The 20,560-nt window shown below is 37.9% G+C and overlaps 1 protein-coding gene across 1 annotated transcript in view; it reads left to right on the top strand.

The window, feature by feature from the left end:
• Positions 1-3,930: 3,930 nt before the first annotated feature.
• The window catches only part of LOC131030648 (uncharacterized), a 49,778-nt gene continuing 33,148 nt past the window's right edge, over positions 3,931-20,560 (top strand). Inside the window, exon 1 of the mRNA XM_057961560.2 lies at positions 3,931-4,437. Coding sequence (XP_057817543.2) covers positions 4,403-4,437 — 35 coding nt within the window. The 5' untranslated portion in view covers positions 3,931-4,402. The remainder of the gene's footprint in view (positions 4,438-20,560) is intronic.

Here is a 20,560-nt window from a genome sequence, read left to right on the forward strand (position 1 = left end):
TAGCTTTCTTGCTATTATCATTGGAAAGAGATTGTCTATCAGATGTTTTTCTTTTCTTCCTCATTTTTTTACTAACCACTTTAATGAACTGTTCATTATTGCTGCCAAAGGGAACAATCTGTTTATCAACCGAGTCGATCAGTGCGAAGTTCATGATGCCAGGTAAGGGATTACTCACCCTCAAGTTGGATGGGACTAGGGTGGCATTTCTAAGATGATCAACCTTCTTCTTAATACTAGCAAGAGCAATATGTTGGGCATTTAACCTGGGTTGGAGAGAAGGATTTACAACCCCTCCTTGGTTAGGGGAAGGAGGATCAAAATGTATTGATTAACACCTGCCAAGATTCTTGGAGGGATCATTTATGCACGAGGCTTGAACAACCTCATACTCATCCTCAAATAGAGGATTTGAGAGGCTAACAAATTTATTGCCATTACTATCACCAATAGGGCATTCTAAGCCAAACTTAATAGTCTCTTGGCCTATATCCATATGAGTATCCACGGGCACAAAGATCCCCTCTTTCAAGGAGGAAGCAACATGCAGCATTCTGCTATTCTCGTTCCTCGACTTATTATTATCATCAATATTAAAGTTAGCATTAGGAGATTTCTTCAAAGAAGGGCAATCTTTTCTTACATGTCCATTATTCTTACAGAAAAACAAGCCCCCAAATTCCCCAATAAGGACACTTCCCAAGCATAATTGTCCCTTTCAATTTTCATAGATATTATGTTGGGAAACACAATTTTGGGGTCAAGAGCAACAAGTGCTTGAGCATTAAAATGGGGGAGGGTAGTTCTCGAACCCTCGACTTGCAGGACGGAGCCCAGTGGCTTCAAAATATGGGAGATAAAGGGCCAAAATTCTGGTTGCAAATTTTCAATTTCAACCTAGTTAGGGGATGAATGAGCAATGACCTGCTTTGCATTCCCTTTGGGGGACCAAGGGAAAGCCCTAAACAAAGAACGCCCGACATTCCAGAAGTTCTTTTTTAAAACTCTATCTTGCATATTATGGGATTTAAAGAAAATTGCAAACAATCCCTTCTGAATCATTCTGCAAAAATTAACATGAATTCCTAGTTTTTTACCCCACACATTAGCAATCCAGTCATCAAAAAACTTCCTCGATGGTAACGACTCTCTATCCATGCATACAAAGAAAATTGCAATATTTCTTAACTGAGCCCGCTCGGCTCTAATAGCTTTAACCATGTCCTCATTAGGCAACAGGGAGAGGGTTTTCAACCTGAGAGGATGAGACTTACCATTTCCTCCTCCGGGATTGTCCGATGCTCTATCATCCTTGGGTTCACGTCTATCTCCATCGACTGCGGATCCTCCTGCGGTGGTCTCTGTGTCCATGCACTCGGGCCTGCAAAAGGATCCATTAAAACAAGCAGAAGGTGGGCAAATGGTGGTCGAGTTCTCTGAAACCACTGCCTTGTACGAGAGTTTTTCATGCTCTTTCTTCTACAGAATGTCAGACTCATCACCCAGACCTCCTTCATTATTAATGATACCATTCTCATCATTCCTTTGAGAGGGATCTTCATTGCATAGACTCCCCATCAAACTCGCATGAGCATCCTTAATGCAAGGGCACGAACGAATCTAAATCCAGAGGCAGTTTGGCACAAGGGAAAACAAACAAGCCAAAGGGAAAAGAAAATAACCAAAAGAACAGAGCACTACAAATGCAAACACGAGGCGAAAAAAGAAAACACGAGGAAGAGGACACGCATCACACGAAAGGACACCACTATGACCTCACAAGCGGGTGCCAGCAGACTGGTTCAAAATCCGAGGAAGGTGACAGGGCATCCTCCCTGGATCCGTATAGGTTGCAGAGCGCTCTCCATTCTAATTTTGATTTTCTTATCTATTCTATTTTTACTTGAGAAATACTATGTTTTATTATTCCTCTATACAACTTTGCATTAACTAAAGCCCACTTTCCATTTTTATCCCATAGTGCAAGCTTTGCTTGTCCTAGATAGTTGTTCCCTTAATGATGTGAACCATGCCAACCCATATACCTATTTGTGTTTATTCCATGAGTTTTTTGATGCTTTATTTTTGATACTATATTTGTCAATGTGCTATCTTCCTTTGTCCAAACTCTTGCATAAAATGATGTAGAAAGAAACAAAATTGAATAGCTAAATATACATATAAGTAGAAGTAAGCTCACCTTTTGTTTGCCCAAAACCCTACACCGAACCCCACTTTCAAGCATATGTGCTTTCTTCTTTCTCAAAATTCAATAGTTCACTACTGAATTTGTATTGTTTTGGTGCTACCAAATGAAACCATTGTCTGTTTGAAACCTTTGTTTGCATCCAAGCACCTCAAAACCATTAGATTTAATTTCTTTTTCTATTTGATGACTCAAGCTTTAATGGAGTTAAAATATGTCGTCTTATGATATTGATGATTTGAAATAAATGATTAGTAATTTGGAGGAAGTGAAATATCATCAAGCTTCAATAGAGTTAAAATATGTCATCTTATGATATTGATGATTCAAAATAAATGATCAGTAAGTTGGAGGAAGTGAAAAATTTGATTTGTTAGAGGAGGAACAAATAGAAAAGATGGCAGATCATTTGATCAAAATTTATAATAGAAGAAACTTGATTAATAAGAATTAATGGTTGCTCGTTGTTTGTTTCTAAGATTTGTTGGTTAATTCTTTTGAAGTCATTGTGTTGTTTTCAACTTTAAATCATCTAGTGAACGCCATTAAATTTTTTTCCTTCATCCATCCATTTCATGATTCCATCCCCTATTATGTGAGAGAACATGATAGAAGAATGCAAATTGCGCTTCTTTGAAAAAGGTAAACAAAATTGAACAAGTACATATCCTTTTTGGTTTATTGGAACTTTGGAACAAAATAGATGCAGAAAAGCGAAACTTTGGGATTGGAAAACTAGGAAAATCCTTTTTGATTTATTGGTCACACCGGTTGTCCTTTATGGGTGTGAAGTGTGGGGAAGTAGCATGTCAAATTGCAGTTGGAGACAACTAGAAAGGATCCAGAAACATCTTACAACGAGCAACCTCAAAGTTAAAACCACAGTTCCATATGGAATTTTGTTAGCTGAAGTAGGTACTTTTCCATTGGAAGCATTGACGTTAATCCGATTGATATGCTATTTAAAGAAGGTTGATAACATGGATACACATCATTGGCCTAAAATGGTTGTAGGAGAGACGCTAGACAGGAGGAAGAAAACTTGGATGAAGCAAAACAATATTTGGATGAACAAGTGAGACATCAAGTTACATAAGTATCCTAGCACCAATAGTGAAATAAAAAGTTATGTTATTGAAAATTTCAAAATGCCATGTGGACAAAACAGATTGGGTCGAAAAAAGATTACTACATCAAAGAGTTTAACTCAACAAAAGACCACAGTGAAAAAACATATTTAGGGGCTATTAAAGGGAAAGCGAGGATGCTAGTTGCACAACTGAGAACTGGATGGCATCAACTTAAATGTGAGACCGGTAGGTGGAAGATACCCAAGGAAACATGGGAAAAAAGAACTCGAAACAGAATGACACTTTATCATGGAGGCACAACGTATGAGGATATCCGCAACCAGTACGAAAATGGATTAAAGGTTGACAACATGCACTAGTTATTTGAGAAAGATAGAATTAACCAAACTGCTAGCCTCCTGATCAAAATTCTTAGCAGAAGATCCGACATCCAAAAGAGTCTAAAATCAAATTAAAGATGCTATCTTCGATCCCATAAACTGCTATTTGAAAAAGATAAAATGCATTAGTTATTTGAGGAAGATAAAATTAACTAAACTGCCAACCTCTTGATCAAAATTAATAGTAGAAAATCTGACATCAAGAGTCTAAAATCAAATTAAAGATACTATCTTCGATCCCATTGAGTGTTGGGTCTAATGAAAGTTATTAAAATCAATCTTTCTTTCATCCATATAAGCATGGATAAAAATAAAAGATTCACTAAACCAAGTGAATCGAAAGAAATGGGAAAAGTGACAGACGAGAATCCGGGGTTCGAGGCTTCCATGGACTGAGAATGATAAGGGTTCCGCAGGGACTTTTCAGCGTTACACAAGAATTAATGAAAAAACAGGGCACAAACTGTCGAATTCGTTGCGGATATGATCAAGTCTGAGCTATTTTATTGTTTTGTTGGATTCTTTGGTACTCAGATGGCAAGTCAGGTGGAGGGAGGTGGCCAAAACTGTCAAGCCCACGTGTCTTGTAAGGAAAGCACTGCTGCCATTGGCATCCCTACCATCCTCTCATGACGTCATCGTTACCTCTAGCGCCTTGCCTTTGCCTTTGGCCAGCTGACTAGATACAGCTATATTTTTGTTTCTGTTTAGCCAAATCAACAATCATGGAGCACCCAGATGAAGCAGTGGAGGCTATCAGGTGAGTTTACACTGTTTCAGCTTGCATTTTATTGCGATTCTCTGTTTTTACTGGGTTGCTTCCAGTTATGTATACAGGATTTGGGTGGACATACTATGCACATATTCCCACATTTTACTCCAGATTTTTTTGTTTCATTATTCAGAATGTATAGTGATTTGTGAGAGATCAACAATTTTTCGCTTAATATGCACATATACATTCAAACCATAGCCTTTCCTTGCCGTTTTCGCAAATCATTACAGCTGACGGAGTACAAATTGTTTGCTTCTGTTTGAATTGGTAGCTTAGGATGGTTCTCTGTTTTTTCTCTAGCACTGATAACCTAACGAGGGAATCTGTTCTCTTCTGATACACTAGTTTAGAGCCTATGCCCGATTTGAATTTCATTTGGAAACTGGAAGACATATCTTAAGGGTTTATATATGTAGTTGGGGAGGGGGATTACCGGGGGTGGGGGGGGGTCCATGAAATGTATTAAGCCCATTTACTACACTCACTCACTGCAAATTTGTATCTAACTTGTGCTTTGTCAAAGGTTTGAAACCCAAAAGTCGCAAATCTGAACAAAATGTATAAGGGTACAGGTACTCCCGTGAAACGTGTTGGTCAGGATATTAAGTAAAATAATATCTTTTTAGATTTCTGAATTGAAGTTCAGATTTTTCAATTTTTTCACAGAGATATGTGGAGAAAGTAGTGGGAAGATGAGTGTCAATCAAGAAATTTGTTGATGTCTCAGTTCAGAGGTGTCAATAATGCCAAGCCGGTTTAGGTTATAGGTTGAAAGTATAGATGGCAAATTGGATTAAATTAATCCGAGGTTTCAGCTTTTGACACCCGACGTAATTTTCAAATAACTGGCTCAAAAGTGTGAGTGGAATCTTCTACTTTTTAAATGCTAATCTTTACAACAATTTTTTCAATGTTAACCTTTACCAAAATTAATTCGGGCTCCCTGCATTTAAGAAAATGTTCACCGAGTAGTTTTAGTCAGATATGAAATGTGATGGATACTTTACAAATACTGCTTCCAAATCTCATTGGCAGTGCCAAAATGCAGTACCTAGACACTTAAACCTTGTGGACTAAAATATGAGGGCAATAAGCATTGCTGACGTTCCAAATTCTTTTTATTTAAAGAGAAAACAAGGGCCGATTATATGCTTCCTCCCTATTTTCTGTTTGTAGTTTTGAATGCAAAGCAAAGTTTACTTCTTTGCTAAAAATATCAAGGAAATTTTTTTTTAAAGGGAAACTTTATTGCTAATGCCCTCCAGAACAAAGAGCTATGAGAATGACAACATAAAATATTGTGGATTCTGCTTTGGACATCCGACAGATTCAAATGAACTTTTAACTCTGGTATTATAGGTTGATAATTTTTCATAAATATGATTTAGTATGGTACAATAGATTAATTTCATTTACCAAATCACTTAATTGACATATGTTACTTGGCTATTATTTTCTTGTCAAAACTTGAATGAAAAAGCTGAGGTATCATTTGCCACGCAACTAACTGGCCAAGACGACTTTGAGTTATAGAAACTTAGTATAGATGAGCATGCTAAAATGGGAATGTGCCTACTAACAACTAAGTGGAGACACATAAATATTACATAAATTTAAAAAATTAAAAGATATTCAAGAGAGAAAACATGTAAATTTATATAACTGGTGAACCATGAGAATTGTGTTAGAAGAGTTAGGGAAATGCTTGAAGTTGCTGTTAGCTTTTCTGGATGCTGCAGTACTAGGGTGAAGGTGGAAATTATGTGACATTACACGTGTGAATTGTTTTTATCTTATTTTTTATTGTGGGAAAAAATACACTGAAAAATGGAAGAAATTTGTATACTGCCAAGTACCAAAAGTGTCCACAATTGTGGGAAGCAGTTATTATAATACGACTTATAAGTTATTATCATTTGAATGTATTTTCAACTCTGTATTGCAAGTATGCTGCCGAGGCCTGCATTTATCTAATTTAGGGTATACTAAAAAATTGCGGCAAACTTATGTAGTTAATGATAGCTCGATGAGTGCATTCTTAATTCAAATGACATGTTTACAGGACTGAAAATTTGGTTTGATTATCACCACCAAGAATAGGATTTGCAGGGATAATTATATTCGAATGATTATATGGTTAATTATTGAAAAGTAAAATAAAGATTTAATACTTAGTCAATTATGACAGCATAAACAAGTCATTGCTTCTGAAATCTTTGTCCACTCGATGCCAGTGCATTCTTAATCCAAATGACATGTTTACAGGATTGAAAATTTGGTTTCATTATCACCACCAAGAATAGGATTTGCAGGGATAATTATATTCTAATGACTACGTGGTTAATTAAGTAAAAGTAAAATAAAGATTCAACACTTGTCAATTATGACAGCATAACTAAGTCTTGGCTTCTGAAATATTTGTCTATAGCAGCAAAGTTGTAAATAGCATGATGCGTTATGGTGTAATGGTTTTGGGTACTTGTAAGAGCGTGGTCAATGTTTGACTTCCCTTCTCTGCAATAAAGAGGTCCATAACTCCAGCAGACATGTTGTGCAAGCCCACTCCATGCCATATGGAAAAGAAGGTGGCTAATAACTTTACCCAAGATTTATTGCTAACAATAACTTTTCCTTTCCATTTTAAAAAAATTCTGAAAAACGATAAATTCTGTTTCAACAATCACTATTTATTTCAATTAAGCATCAATAATCAAGCTCTACCAAGTGTGAAAAAGTGCTTGGTGATATTGCATTTGATTATTCGAATGGCATTTTATATTCCAAATGGAGCAATTAATAATGTTAAATCTATATGGTTCGTTAGTTATACTTTTGTTTATTGGTTTTCCCTTTTGGTATACATATCTTTATTTTTGTGTAATTGCTACTCAATGTCTAAATTTGATAAAATTTACAACACTGGAGTAAGATTGATCTCTCAAATTGTTAGCAGAAAGGCACGTCTTCTGTAAAACATTTGCAAGAAAAGGTTTTGTGATTATGTGCTTTCTGAATTTACTTGGTGAGAATCTTTAGAACATTTAGTAAAAGGTTATTTTGATGGGGAGATGTTTGGAATTATGAGCTGCAGCAATTGGATACTGGCACAATTTGAATCTAGCATGAACTTCTAAGCTGGGTTTACATAACAACAAATCAAGAGATGTACAAAATGACATTTGAAAGTTGGTAATTCAAATCACAACTTTAATGAGCAGGTCCTAATTGGAAATATTTGAAGTGGAGAAATGACAAGGCCTTTCTAAGTATGTGAGAAAGTACTTATATGATCAAGTGTGGCACATTCCACTACCTCTCCATTGTTGAACAAGTGACGGGGGCAAGTGATCTTGAAGTGTGTTGAAGAAGATGCTTTCAGACTATTTGGAAATCAAGAGCTCTTGAAAATATAAAGTCTAAGGGTTGCTAAAGCTTCACCTAGGTTGGGTGGCACAACAAATGCTTATTGCAGTCTACATTGGAGAAAGGAGTCAATTGGTCATGCCTTCTGACAATTCCTTTTGGACATTTGTTACAGGTGGAATTTATTCATTTATTTATCACATTCCTCTGATCTTTCTTTCGGCATACTTAGGTAACCAGGGATTGTAAAACTCTTTGATGTACAATTTGTTTGTTTGATGATAGGTTGATTGAAGTTAGATCTTGCTTTTTTGGCTCTCAAGCTCATAACTTTTAGTCACAATGTCTGAATTTTGTGATTCTTGTAGCGTTGGAAAGGTATTGAGGAGCTCTATCTAGCCATCTATGCACTTTTTCCTATTTTTTGTCCCAGGTATAATGTTGTTTCAGTTCTTGCCCAGTGGGTATCTTGGAGGATTACTTGGATATTTTGGCAGTTAGGAAGGTGTTGCTTTGATCTAATCACTTCATTTTAGCCACATTTCATATATTGATCTTTGATTTTATCATTTGAGAAGTGTATCATTGTTGTAATCATGGGTTATGCAACTCTTCTTTCTGTAATTTTGCTGACTAAGGACAATTATGAGTATTGGGAAAAAGGCATCCTACACATTGTAGGTGGCTTAATCTTTGTCTTATCTTTGTGGACTCATATCTTAGCTAGAGAGGACATTGAAAAAATTCAGTTTGGGCTAATAAGAATGATCATATCGTAGGATTGATTGGTTCTAGTTTCAGTTTAAGCATCTATAGAGAGACCTACAATCAGATTTTAGTTTGGACCAGGATTTGGGAGATTTTTGGAGATCCACATAAACCAAGATTCCTAGATGATCCTGCATTAGATTGGCTTATTCCACTTGATGATGTTGACAATCTTCCCTTTGACGATGATACCTTAGAGGAGTTTGAATATGATGTAGAACTCGAGCATCTTGATGGTCCAGAGACTTATCCAATTGAGATCACACATTCATCTTCTGTTGTTGATTTATTGAGAACTTTAAATGAGTCATCGCAATAGGTATCACATTGTCTTCTTGATTGAGATTTCTATTTATCAAACATTGCATTTTTTGTTTGCGGATCTCACATTTCAGATTTGGAGGATCAATTTGAGGGGTTATCTCTCCTCTTTGATGACAGTCATGGCACAATTGTTGTCACTTCATCTTTGTCTTTGGAGCTAGTTCAAAATCAGTTTCTATTGTTCCTTGTTTGTCAACTTCTATTGTGATTGGGTGTGCACCTCATTGGTTTGTGGCATCATCATCCACCAAGGACTCGACAACACATGAGAAAATTTCAAAGACATCATCCTACATTTGGATTCTTCCTACTAATACCTATCCAAAATGGAGAGCATTCTTGCATTGTACTTAGTTTATTTTCTTCCCAAGGGGAGACATGTTGTTTGTAAGTATTGGACTATGTTTTATCTTCAGACACTCACCATTTATGTAGGATATCATACATTGTGGGGGGATATCTTGTCTCTTTCTTTCCCTCTTATGGGGGGGCTCATTGATTGTATTTTCATGATGGATGTAGTCCTTAGGAGGTATCATTGAGTCCTCCATACATCATCCTTGATTGTATCTTTTCTCTCTTTTGGAGAGGAGTTATGCTTTAAAAGGTTTTCTCCTTTCCTTTGTTTGTGAGAGATTGCATTTTACATGGGTACCTAACATGGCCTAGTACTCGAGACCCATAATAATCTTGCATCTTTGCATAATAATCTACTCTCTAAGTTGCACGTAAATGGGGGGTATTGGTGTGAATAAGGTTTTGTACGTAGTAAAGATGTTGTACCTAGCTAGTTCCTAGTAGGTGACTTATTCACATGATTTAAGTTTGCTTAGGTCCTAGGTGTCCATCTAGAAGTCTTAGTTGTTTAGATAAAATCTTATCATATCTTATATTTATGACCTTATTTAATTCTAGTTAATTAGGTCATTTAATAATTGATTGAGGTAGTTGTCTCATTGTATAGGATTAAGACACATGTCACAATCCTATCTAATCTTATGTCTCAACCTTGTCTTTAAAAGTAAGGCCTCTCATTTTATATTTCATATTTACTCAATCAATCTTGCATTATCGAAGCAAGCTATTCTTGCCATTTTCTCTATTGTGGAAGATATTTTGGTCTAGCAGCTGATCCTAGGGATTTTGAGGAGTCACCATTTACTCTTACAATTCTTGTTGTAATGGCATCTGTAGGAAGGTTGTTATTGCAATTTTGTTTTAGGAAGAATGAGACATAGTCTGATAAATGTATGCCCATCTACAAACTGAGTTTGAATGAAGAATATATATTTCAGGGAGGTAGGAGATGCAATTGCAGCATTCAAGGCTGGGAATTCTTATCAGATTTAATCAAAATATGATGGCAAGGAAGTGCTATAAAGTTGTGCAGGTTATTTTATAAATCATTGGTGTCTAGGTCAAAGAGCACTCGGCCAATGCAATTTGTGGGCATTATCTTATAAAAGCTTTGGCATTTAACCTTAGTGTGAAAATGTATCTTTTAAGGGGGTGTCTTTTAAGTATTTTCTCTTTAACCATGCTTTAGTGTTATTGAATGGTGCTGATAATCATCTTGCATGCTGTTCCCATGCTTATTAGGTTCAAGTTTGCTGCACAAAGGAAAGCCTTGGAGATGTCTTATGTAATCTTGAGAGAGATTAAGAAGTCTCCAAAGAAGAAAGGAAAACCAAGAAAAGAGTTGGAAATGCTGTTTGAATTGAAAGATGGAGAATTTGTATTGGAATCTAAATCAAGAGAAAGTGAACTAGAAGAAGAACCGCATACCCCATTTTCTGGAGATTGGTTTGAGAACGAAAGCAACTACAAAGTTATACTCCACTTGATTGTTGTTCACCTTTTGTTTTATATGTAACTAATGACGATCCTTGAACTGTTGAGGAGGCACCTGATTTAAATGAAGGTATATTTTGGAAGGCCATGGATGAAAATATTATTAGAATAATATCTTCGTTATATTTGTTTCTATTCTGTTTAATGGTCAATATATTCTAAATCTTGTATAATTAGTTTCTTTCTAATTTTGACGATCGTTTCTTATTAGAAACATTGTTCTTTGTAACTCTATTTAATGATCGGTTTGATCATTAGTAAATAAATCAATTTTTTACTAAATACTAGCATATTATGGTATCAGAGCACTAGTTATTTTGAAATAATTTTTCAAAATTCTAACACTTTTTTGAAAAATTTCTTTGCTTATTCAAAATTACTCCTAGTTCGTGTTTGGTGGATTGGTCGAGGTTTTTTTTCCACATCATTCTTTGACGCGTTCGTGCTGTAAATTCCGTTCATTATTGGACGTTGTGGCCTGTCTTCCTCGTTGCGTTTGTTCATTTCACGCGATCTTCTGTATTTGCAGTTTGCGATTTTCAGATCGCGTTTTTTCTTCTCTTTGTGCATCGGTTTTGCTTGCGCATTCTTTGCGACGATTGCATTTTCCGCAGGGTTTTTTTTCTTTGATGCGATTTCTTTTGTTTCGTGTTCTGCATTTCACACGATTTTATTGTCGCGTTTGTTTTTTTGCCCGTGTGACGTTTTTCCCACCCGCGTTTTTTCACGCGATTTGCAGAATTTGTATTTGGTGGCGGCTCGACTTATGCAGTATTTCGTCTGTTTTTTTTTTGTGATTTGGGTATTTTTTCGGCCGAGGCTAGGTCATTCTTCACGATTTTTCTACTGCATATTTTTCTATGCGGTCTGGGTGTGTTTGTAACAAACATTTTTCATGTTTTGTACTTTTCTGCCACCTAGGGTTTTTCACGAACTCTCCATACCTGTTCTGTGGCTAGGGTTTTCTGAAAATTTTGATATTTGGGTTTTTTGAAAATTCATCTGGGTCATTGTCAGAATTTTTGGGTCGTCAACAATCCATACATTGGGATCCGTGTCGAGTTTTTTACAAATCTGCCTCGAAATCAGTGCTTGTTTTCTTGCATGCGTCATGTTTACACATCTTCTACCTCGATATTCATGCCATTATTCGGTCAATCAACTTTGACCTCAGTTTTCAGCAATGGCATTGTTGTCATTTTATGACACCCTTGGTCCATCAGTGAGAACCGATTAGAGATATGTTCCATGGACCAGCACTGCCCCAGTTGATCAAGGAGAAAAACAATCATGGTTTGAAGTGTTGCCTTGTCGGAAGTTCCTAGGCCCCCTTTTTCTTCCCCGAAACTCCGAAACCCCAAGGTTCCGAGGTTCTTTGCCTTAGCCGCTTTCTTTCCTTCTCCGAAACCCCAAGGTTCCAAAGTTCCCTTCCTTCCCTTAGCTTTTCTCTAGTTTCTTTGGAACTCCGAAACCCCGAGATTCCGAAGTTCTTTCCCTAGCTTAGCCCCTCCTCTCCTTAGCCCTTCTCTCTTTTCCCCCAGAACTCTGGAAGCTCGAGGTTTCGAAGTTCCTCGTCCCTTTTCTCTTTCCCTCTTCGGAACTCCATAACCCTGAGGTTTCGAAGTTCCTCGTCCCTTTTCTCTTTCCCTCTTCGGAACTCCAGAACCCTGAGGTTTCGAAGTTCCTCGTCCCTTTTCTCTTTCTCTCTTTGGAACTCCAGAACCCCGAGGTTTTGAAGTTCCTAGCCTTCCTTTCCTTCGCCTCTTCTCTTAAGCTTCTCCTTTGCCCGGAACTTCGGAACCTCCCTTCCTCTCCATAGCCTTTCTTCTATCCTTGCCCGGAACTCCGGAACCCCGAGGTTCCGAAGTTCCTTCCCCTTTTGCCTTCTCTCCCTAGTTTCTCCAGAACTTCGGAACCTCGAGGTTCATCCTGGAACTCCGGAACCTCGAGGTTCCGAAGTTCTTTCCTTAGCCTTTTGAAGTTCTCTGGAACTCTGGAACCCTAAGGTTCTGAAGTTCCTTCCCCCTTCCTTTGTCTTCCTCACTTCGAGAGTCCGAGCTTCCGAAGTCTCTGGGCTTCCTTCGGACTGATGACACTTCCGGATGGCGTGATCGACACTCAAGGCTTTTAATGCTCCGACAGCTTGGTGACTTGTACACTTTCCTTTGTGGAGCCACAAGGGTGCATTAAATGTTTTTGGCAGGATTTCCATCAAAGGAGGTACGGGGCCATGCTTGGTGACTTATGTCATGACTGACTTTGGAAGGTTAGTCAATCCACCTTCCTTAGGATTACCTTTTGGTGGTATGGCTAGGTTGCTTGCATGTACAAGTCAAGTGCATGCACTTCCAGACTGACATGCAGGGGTCATGATCACCATTGCAACCCATTTCTCTATATAAGGTTGTTAAGCCTCATTGTAAAGGGTTCTCTCCCTGTTGGCTTGAGCTATTCCATGCTCTCCCACTTCTCTTGTATTTATCTTGTATTTATGCAACTGTAAGTTTGGCCATTGGCCTTATGATTAATTGAAATCACCATTCTTGCCTACTTTCAACTTATGTATGTTGTGTATGCTTTCTTACCTCGATCATAGGTGTATGTCTTGTGGCTTTTTCTCTCCATATATGACGTGTTAACTAGTTTTCTGAGTGTGACTTGTGGGAATCCTTCTCCCCTCTTGGCATTCAGTGAATTCTAACCTTCATACATGCATTGGGGTCACTCGTACAACTGAAGTTGTGCATCTCCTGGGTGTTTTCAGCTGATTTTCTTTGTGTCATTTCGGTGGGGAGAGAAACAATCTCTTCTTGGTGCATCACCTCCCTTCATTTCAAGCATTTCTCTCTTCACTTTACCTCTGCAAATTGTTAGGATAGGCTGAGTTAGTTTCGAAGTGTTGAGTTGGTTCAACACCTACACCTAGATAGAGAAGGAAGTCGGCCTTCTCCGGAGATTCAACCCCCTTGCGCAAGGTCCCACACTTCGGGGTTGTTTCCATGTTTCACAAGGTTGCTGAGTTGATAGCTCAGCAAGGGTGCAAGCTTTTGTGAGAACATGCATCTTTGACGAATATTTTGCTCGAGGGAAGCCAGAAATTCAATGGCAGAAACTACAATACTTGGAAACAGCGGATGCTCACTATTTTTGAGTATTGCGTCATTGATCAGTTGGTTCTTGGAAAGGCCAGATGAACAAAATTGTGAAGCAGTCATGCTCATCAAGCTCTCAGTGACCGACAATCAGCTTCCTCAGATACCTTCTGGCAAAACAACTGTCGAGATATGGGAGCATCTCAAGATGCTGCTTGAGATGTCTGATAAGAGCAGAGCCTTCTTTCTGAAAAATATGCTCTTCTCTATTGTCATGGATGAGCGCAAATCCCTTCAGGATCATCTCAATCGGATTAAGGAAATCCGTGACTAGTTGGAAGCCATCGGTCGGAAAATGGAGGAGGACATGGTCGTGATAACTCTGAAGAGCTTACTAAAGTTCTATGAGCATTTTGTTGAAACACTCAACATGACCTCAACTGGTGTTGATTTGAAGTTCGCTGATTCAGTCAGTCAACCTTCTCTCAGTCAGTCAAATTCTGAGACATTCTCCTCGGCTCGACGTGACCTTCAGTTCACATAAGTCAAGTATCATTGATCGGGAGACTCAAACAACTGTTGCTGTGGGTCTTGAGGATCATGGTCTTTTTAGACTAGTTGACTCGGGTGATTCTCAGGAGCTTGCCATGGCAGCCAAGCGCTCCTCTATTAGTACACTTTGGCATTAGCGGTATGGGCATTTAAATGTGCACTATCTTTCTCAGCATGTTCGAGAAGATCTTGTCATCGGATTGCCAGAGATCCAGACCCAGAACCTTGGAGTTTGCGGAGCATTTCAGGCTGGCAAGTAGCATTGGACTCCGTTTTCAGATGGCGACTCCTGGAGAGCCTCTAAGGTACTACAACTGGTCCATGCTGATATTTGTGGACCTATGGCTACTCTTTCTGTTACTGGGTCTAGGTATTTTCTACTTTTTGTTGATGATTTTAGTAGAAAAATGTGGGTGTATTTTCTTCATAAAAAATCAGAAGTGTTTGTTGTTTTTCAAAAGTTCAAAGCATTAGTAGAAAAAGAGTCCGGTAATCATATTATTACTCTTCGCTCTGATAATGGGAAAGAATTCTATTCTTCTGCCTTCTCCTATTTTTGTGAACAACATGGCATCAAGCACCAACTCACTACACCTTACCCCCCTCAGCAAAACGGTATCGTTGAGTGAAGAAACCGCACGATTACCGAAATGGCCCGGTCTATGCTTGAACACGAGTGTTCCGAAGAAGTTTTGGGCTGAAGCAGTTAATACTGCAGTCTATCTTCTGAATCAGTCTCCTACAATGGCTGTGAAGAAGAAGACTCCGAAAGAGGCCTGGTCAGGCCGCAAGCCCAAAATCAGTCACTTGAAGGTTTTTGGCTCTATTGCTTTTGTTTGGATCCCTGATGCTAAGCGCACCAAATGGGATGCCAAGAGTCAGAAACTCATGCTCATCGGCTACAGTGATAATCACAAAGCCTATTGACTGGTTGATATTGAGACAGATCGTGTCATCTTTAGTCAGGACGTGGTTTTTGATGAGGGTTGAGGGCCATTTCAGCTATCTCCTCCAGTTATGGATTATGAGGATCAACCTTTGAAGGCTTCAGACTTGGGTGTCCTTCTTCCATTAGGTCCACCTGATGGGAGGGCTCCAACTGTTCTAACTCCTGCTCCTACACCGGTTCCTTCTCCTGCAGGATCATCCAGACACGCAGCTGCTCCACCTGATTTTCCTCAGGGTTCATCTGATCTTCTGTTAGATGAACCTGATCCTGTTGCACCTCCTGCATCTAATGTTGGCACTTCTACCCTCCGGCCTAAATGGTGGGCTAAGACATTTGCTGATCTTCATGATGATGAGCTCATTGAGGGTAGAACTGCTCGGAAGAAGAGCAAGTAGCCTGATTATGTCAATTTTGCTCTCATGGCCGACATTCCCAGTGTGTATGAACCTCAGACATACACAGAGGTGAAAGGGATACCTGAATGGGAACAAGCTATGGCAACTGAGCACCAGAGCTTGTTGAAAAATAATACTTGGGTTCTGTCAGATCTTACTTCAAGGAAGAAACCCATTGGATGCAAATGGGTCTATAAGGTTAAATACAAGACTGATGGTACTTTGGATAAGTACAAGGCTCGTCTCGTTGCCAAAGGCTTCTCTCAGCGTGAAGGAATTGATTACGAAGAAACCTTTGCTCTGACTGCAAAGATGAGCACCATTAGATTAGTCCTAACCATGGAAGCTTAGTGTGGCTGGAAGGTCCATCAAATGGACGTCAAGATTGCCTTCCTAAATGGTGAGTTACAGGAAGAGGTCTACATGACGCAACCTCCTGGATTCAAGGTTGCCGGAAAAGAACACTAGGTGCTCAAACTGGTGAAAGCACTCTATGGCTTGAAACAGGCTCCTCGGGCATGGTACATGAAAATTGATAAGCACCTCACAGATCAGGGTTTCCAGAGGAGGCCTTTTGACTCAAATTTCTATGTCAAGACTACTAGTAGTGATATCATTATTCTGGTTATTTATGTTGATGATCTGATCCTCACTGGCAGTTCAGCATCTTTGGTTCAAGGAATCAAGTAGAATTTATGCCAGTCTTTTGACATGATCGACCTTGGGCTTCTGCACTACTGCCTAGGTGTTGAGGTTTGGTAGCAGTCTCATGGCATCTTCATTTCTTAGTCCAAATATGCTAGGGCTCTGCTAGACAAGTTTCGAATGCAGGACTGCAAACCTGCATCTACACCTATGGAGAGAGGCCTGAAGTTGTAAGCCAAATCCGGTTCTCCAGTTGAAAATGAATCCTATTTCAAGCAACTAGTGGGCAGTTTAATATATCTCACCTCCACTAGACCTGATCTGAGCTATGCAGTGAGTTACATATCCTGCTTCATGACGGCTCCTACATCAGAACATTGGGCTGTAGCGATGCGGATCCTGCGCTATGTCAAGGGCACTTCAGACTTTGGTATCCTTTATGGACGGACCAAAGATCCTAGACTCATCGGTTACACAGATTCGGATTGGGCAGGCTCTGTTGATGACAAAAAGTCTACATCCGGATATGTCTTCAGTTTGGGCACAAGTGCTATCACTTGGACCAGTAAGAAGCAGCAGGTCGTAGCTCTTTCCTTGACTGAAGCTGAATATCGAGGAACAGTCAAAGCAACTTGTGAGGCAGTTTGGCTTTGTCGGATGCTTTCAGACATCCAACTGTCTCAAGCCGGTCCTATACCCCTCTTCTGTGACAATCAAGGGGTGCTGAAACTCGCTAAGAATCCAGTCTTCCATGAGCGGACCAAGCATGTTGAACTTCATTGTCACTTCATCCGCAAGCTGGTTGAAGATGGATCCGTCGATTTGCAGTATGTTCCTACAAAGGACCAGACTACAAATATCCTCACCAAGTCCCTACTTCCAGATAAGTTTACTAAGTTCAGGGGGCTACTTGGTGTCGTAGACAGATTGACCATTAAGGGAGGGTATTAGAATAATATCTCCGTTATATTTGTTTCTATTCTGTTTAATGGTCAATATATTGTAAATCTTGTATAATTTCTTTCTAATTCTGACGATTGTTTCTTATTAGAAACATCGTTCTTTGTAACTCTATTTAATGATCGGTTTGATCATTAGTAAATAAATCAATTTTTTACCAAATACTAGCGTATGAAATATTGTAAGATTTGGTCAAGTTGCTTGCTAGAAAATAATCTATTGTTTGGAAATGGGTGTTCAAGAAGATGTTCAATGCAAAAGGTAAAGGTGAGAAGTACTAAGTTTACATGGTAGCAAAAAAATATACCAAGGTGGAAGGAATTGACTTTAGTGAGATTTTCTCTCATGTTGCAATTGGATTTGATTTTTAAGCATAATAGACGGATGTGAAAACAACATTCTTTCATGGGGATCACGAAAATATATCTGTGACAACTAAAAAATTTCACAAGTAAATGAAAGAGGACTTAGTTTTCAGGTTGAAAAAGTACCTTTATGGCCTAGAACAATTATTAAGGATGTGGTATTACAAGTTTGAAACTTGTGTAATAGGACTTGAATTTGTATGAGGCAAAGTTGATTGGTGTGTATATTTTAAACAAGTTAGTGGCCATTTTGTTATTGTGGTATTAAATGTTGATGATCTGTTACTAATTGAAAACAACAACGAAATGGTGAAGGATATTTAATCTCAAGTCTCATTGTCTTTGATATGAAAGATCTTGATGTTACAAACTTTGTTTTGGGCATGCAAATTAAATGGGATTAAATAAAAAATGAAACTTTGGTAGAATCAAAGGAAATATCTTGAGATGATATTGCATAGGTTTAGATTGTAGACATATAAACTTTTAATATTTTTTCCTATAGAACTGTATTCCAAGACACAAGGATATTGAGGACATGGCTCACGTTCCTTATGCTAATGCTGGTGGAAGTCTAATATCTTATGTTCTTTGTGGTCTGTAGTAGATTAGACATCATTCATGTAGTGGGAGTTTCGAGCAGATATATATCAAGCCCAAGAAAGAGACATTGGACTATTGTAAATAGGATTTTAAGATGTTTTTGTGGTAATTAAGATTATCCAATCTACTACAAGGGAAGACTTGAGCTGAATAGAGTGGTAGATGTACAAGGTTTCATTGATGTTGATTGGTTTGGAGCTATTGATTCACGAAGTTCAACAAGTGGTTATTATGTCAAAAGGCATAATTATGGTGGCAGCAAGGGGTGGAGTGTAACGGTGTGAGTGTGTTAACAAAAACTATTAAAGATACAACATGTATTTAAAAAAAATAAATTGTTAATTAAATAAAATAATTTTTAAAATAAAAACAAAATAAAAAATGTAAAATAAAAAACTTTATAAGTACATAAAATGACTTTGATATCTTTGGGAATTTTAAAGAGAAATGTATTCAAACTATACTTTTCAAATTAAAAACAAAATACAAGAATTACCAAAATAATGAATGTTGGCTTTTTTAAAAGTAAAATTAAAATTTACATACAAAAGGAAAATAACTCTTTAAATAAAACCACAACAAATAATGTAATAAAATAAAATAATTTTAAAGTCATATAAAATAAACCTTAAGTAAAAATAAAATAAGTCTTAAATATTTCTAAAGTAAAATAAAATGACTCGAGTAAATAAAATGTTGTCTCAATTTTTGAAAATTCAAAAATTTGACAACCTTTACCAAATCTCGGTTTAAATGTGTTGTTTTTGTCTCCAAGGTACATTTGACGAGGCGCAAAACTCATATTTGATAGGGTCAAATCATCAGGGGGTGTCTTTGCCATTGTTGTCCAAGTTTTGGTGAGTTTTGGCCCGAGTTTTCCTAATTTTCTGTGCAATTTTGGGTTTCAGAGCAGTCATTGCAAATATGAGATTTTTATACAAAATTTATGATTTTAAGGCTCTAGGGCAACGCTTCCCAAGGTGGAAAGTCTACATTTCTTGATGGTAAATCAATCACAAGCTTATCTTCCATCTCTGTGAAAGTTTTGGTGAGTTTTGGCCTTCATTTTGGCTGTTTTCTATTCAATTTCGGGTTTCAGAGCAGTCATTGCAAGTTGGGGAACTTTTAGATGTCATTGCAAGTAAATGCATTTACCTATAATCGGGCTTCTGTGACCCGATTACAAGTGGGTTCATTGTTTAAAATGTCAAGTTACAAGTCAAGTGGGGGTCTTTTTGAGGTGATTACAAGTAATTGAAATTACAAGTCTTTCAACTTGTATTTGTCTCCAAGAAACCCGAAATTGGCTTTAAGTCGAAAAGTAACTTGTAAAGTGACTTTTGAAGCTTGAAATTGGCTTTAAGTCAAAAAGTAACTTGTAAAGTAACTTTTGAAACCTGAAATTGGCTTTAAGTCATATTGGAAACTTGTAAAGTGATTTTAAAAGCCCTATTACAAGTTATTTGTAAAAAGTAAACTTGTAATGGGTCATGAAAAACCCTAAATGCTTGCAATGAGGAATTACACGTTATTTTAAACTTGTAAAAAGTCTTTCCAAACCCGAAATCAGTTTTGCAACTAATTTTTACTTGCTCTTGCTCATTCAAATCCCTATTGGAGGGATTTTTGGCATGAAGAACACTTGGCAAGGTCTGCAACTTTATTGAATCCCCATTTTTTCTCTACCTTTACCACGTTTTTGCGGATTTGGTTTTGGTTTTCTCTTCTTTCCTTGACCATGTGAAGACTTGGTACTTGTTTCATTGTCATTATTTGATCTTTCAAAGGGTGGGCAGGTATGATGGTTATCTGTATTGCTTTCATTCTTGATTGTTTACTGATTGTTACTTGCTCATTGCATTTAGGGTTCAAGTTTTACTTGTAATCGGGTTTTCTAGACTCGATTGCAAGTCGAAATGCTCTTTTGAAAAGCCTATAAGAAAGCACTTGCTTTCGGGTTTGTGTGGCCTTTCACCATGTCAAAGTTAGCCTCATGTGAATACTTGCACTTGTAGTCAGCCTTCCAAAACCCGAAATTGGTCCAAAATGCACTCAAAAGCACTTAGAGTCTCTAGGACCCAATTACAAGTACAAACTTGTTTTTTCCCATTACACATGAATAAGCATGTTCATTCTCCATAATTGCAAGTCAATGCTTTTGTTTTTCACACATGTAATGCAGTCTTCAAAATCTGAAATTCACTTCTGAGCCCATTTTTGCATCAATTTATCCCTTCCCTT

This window comes from Cryptomeria japonica, chromosome 4 (assembly GCF_030272615.1).
Source record: "Cryptomeria japonica chromosome 4, Sugi_1.0, whole genome shotgun sequence".
Classification (NCBI taxonomy): Eukaryota; Viridiplantae; Streptophyta; class Pinopsida; order Cupressales; family Cupressaceae; genus Cryptomeria; species Cryptomeria japonica.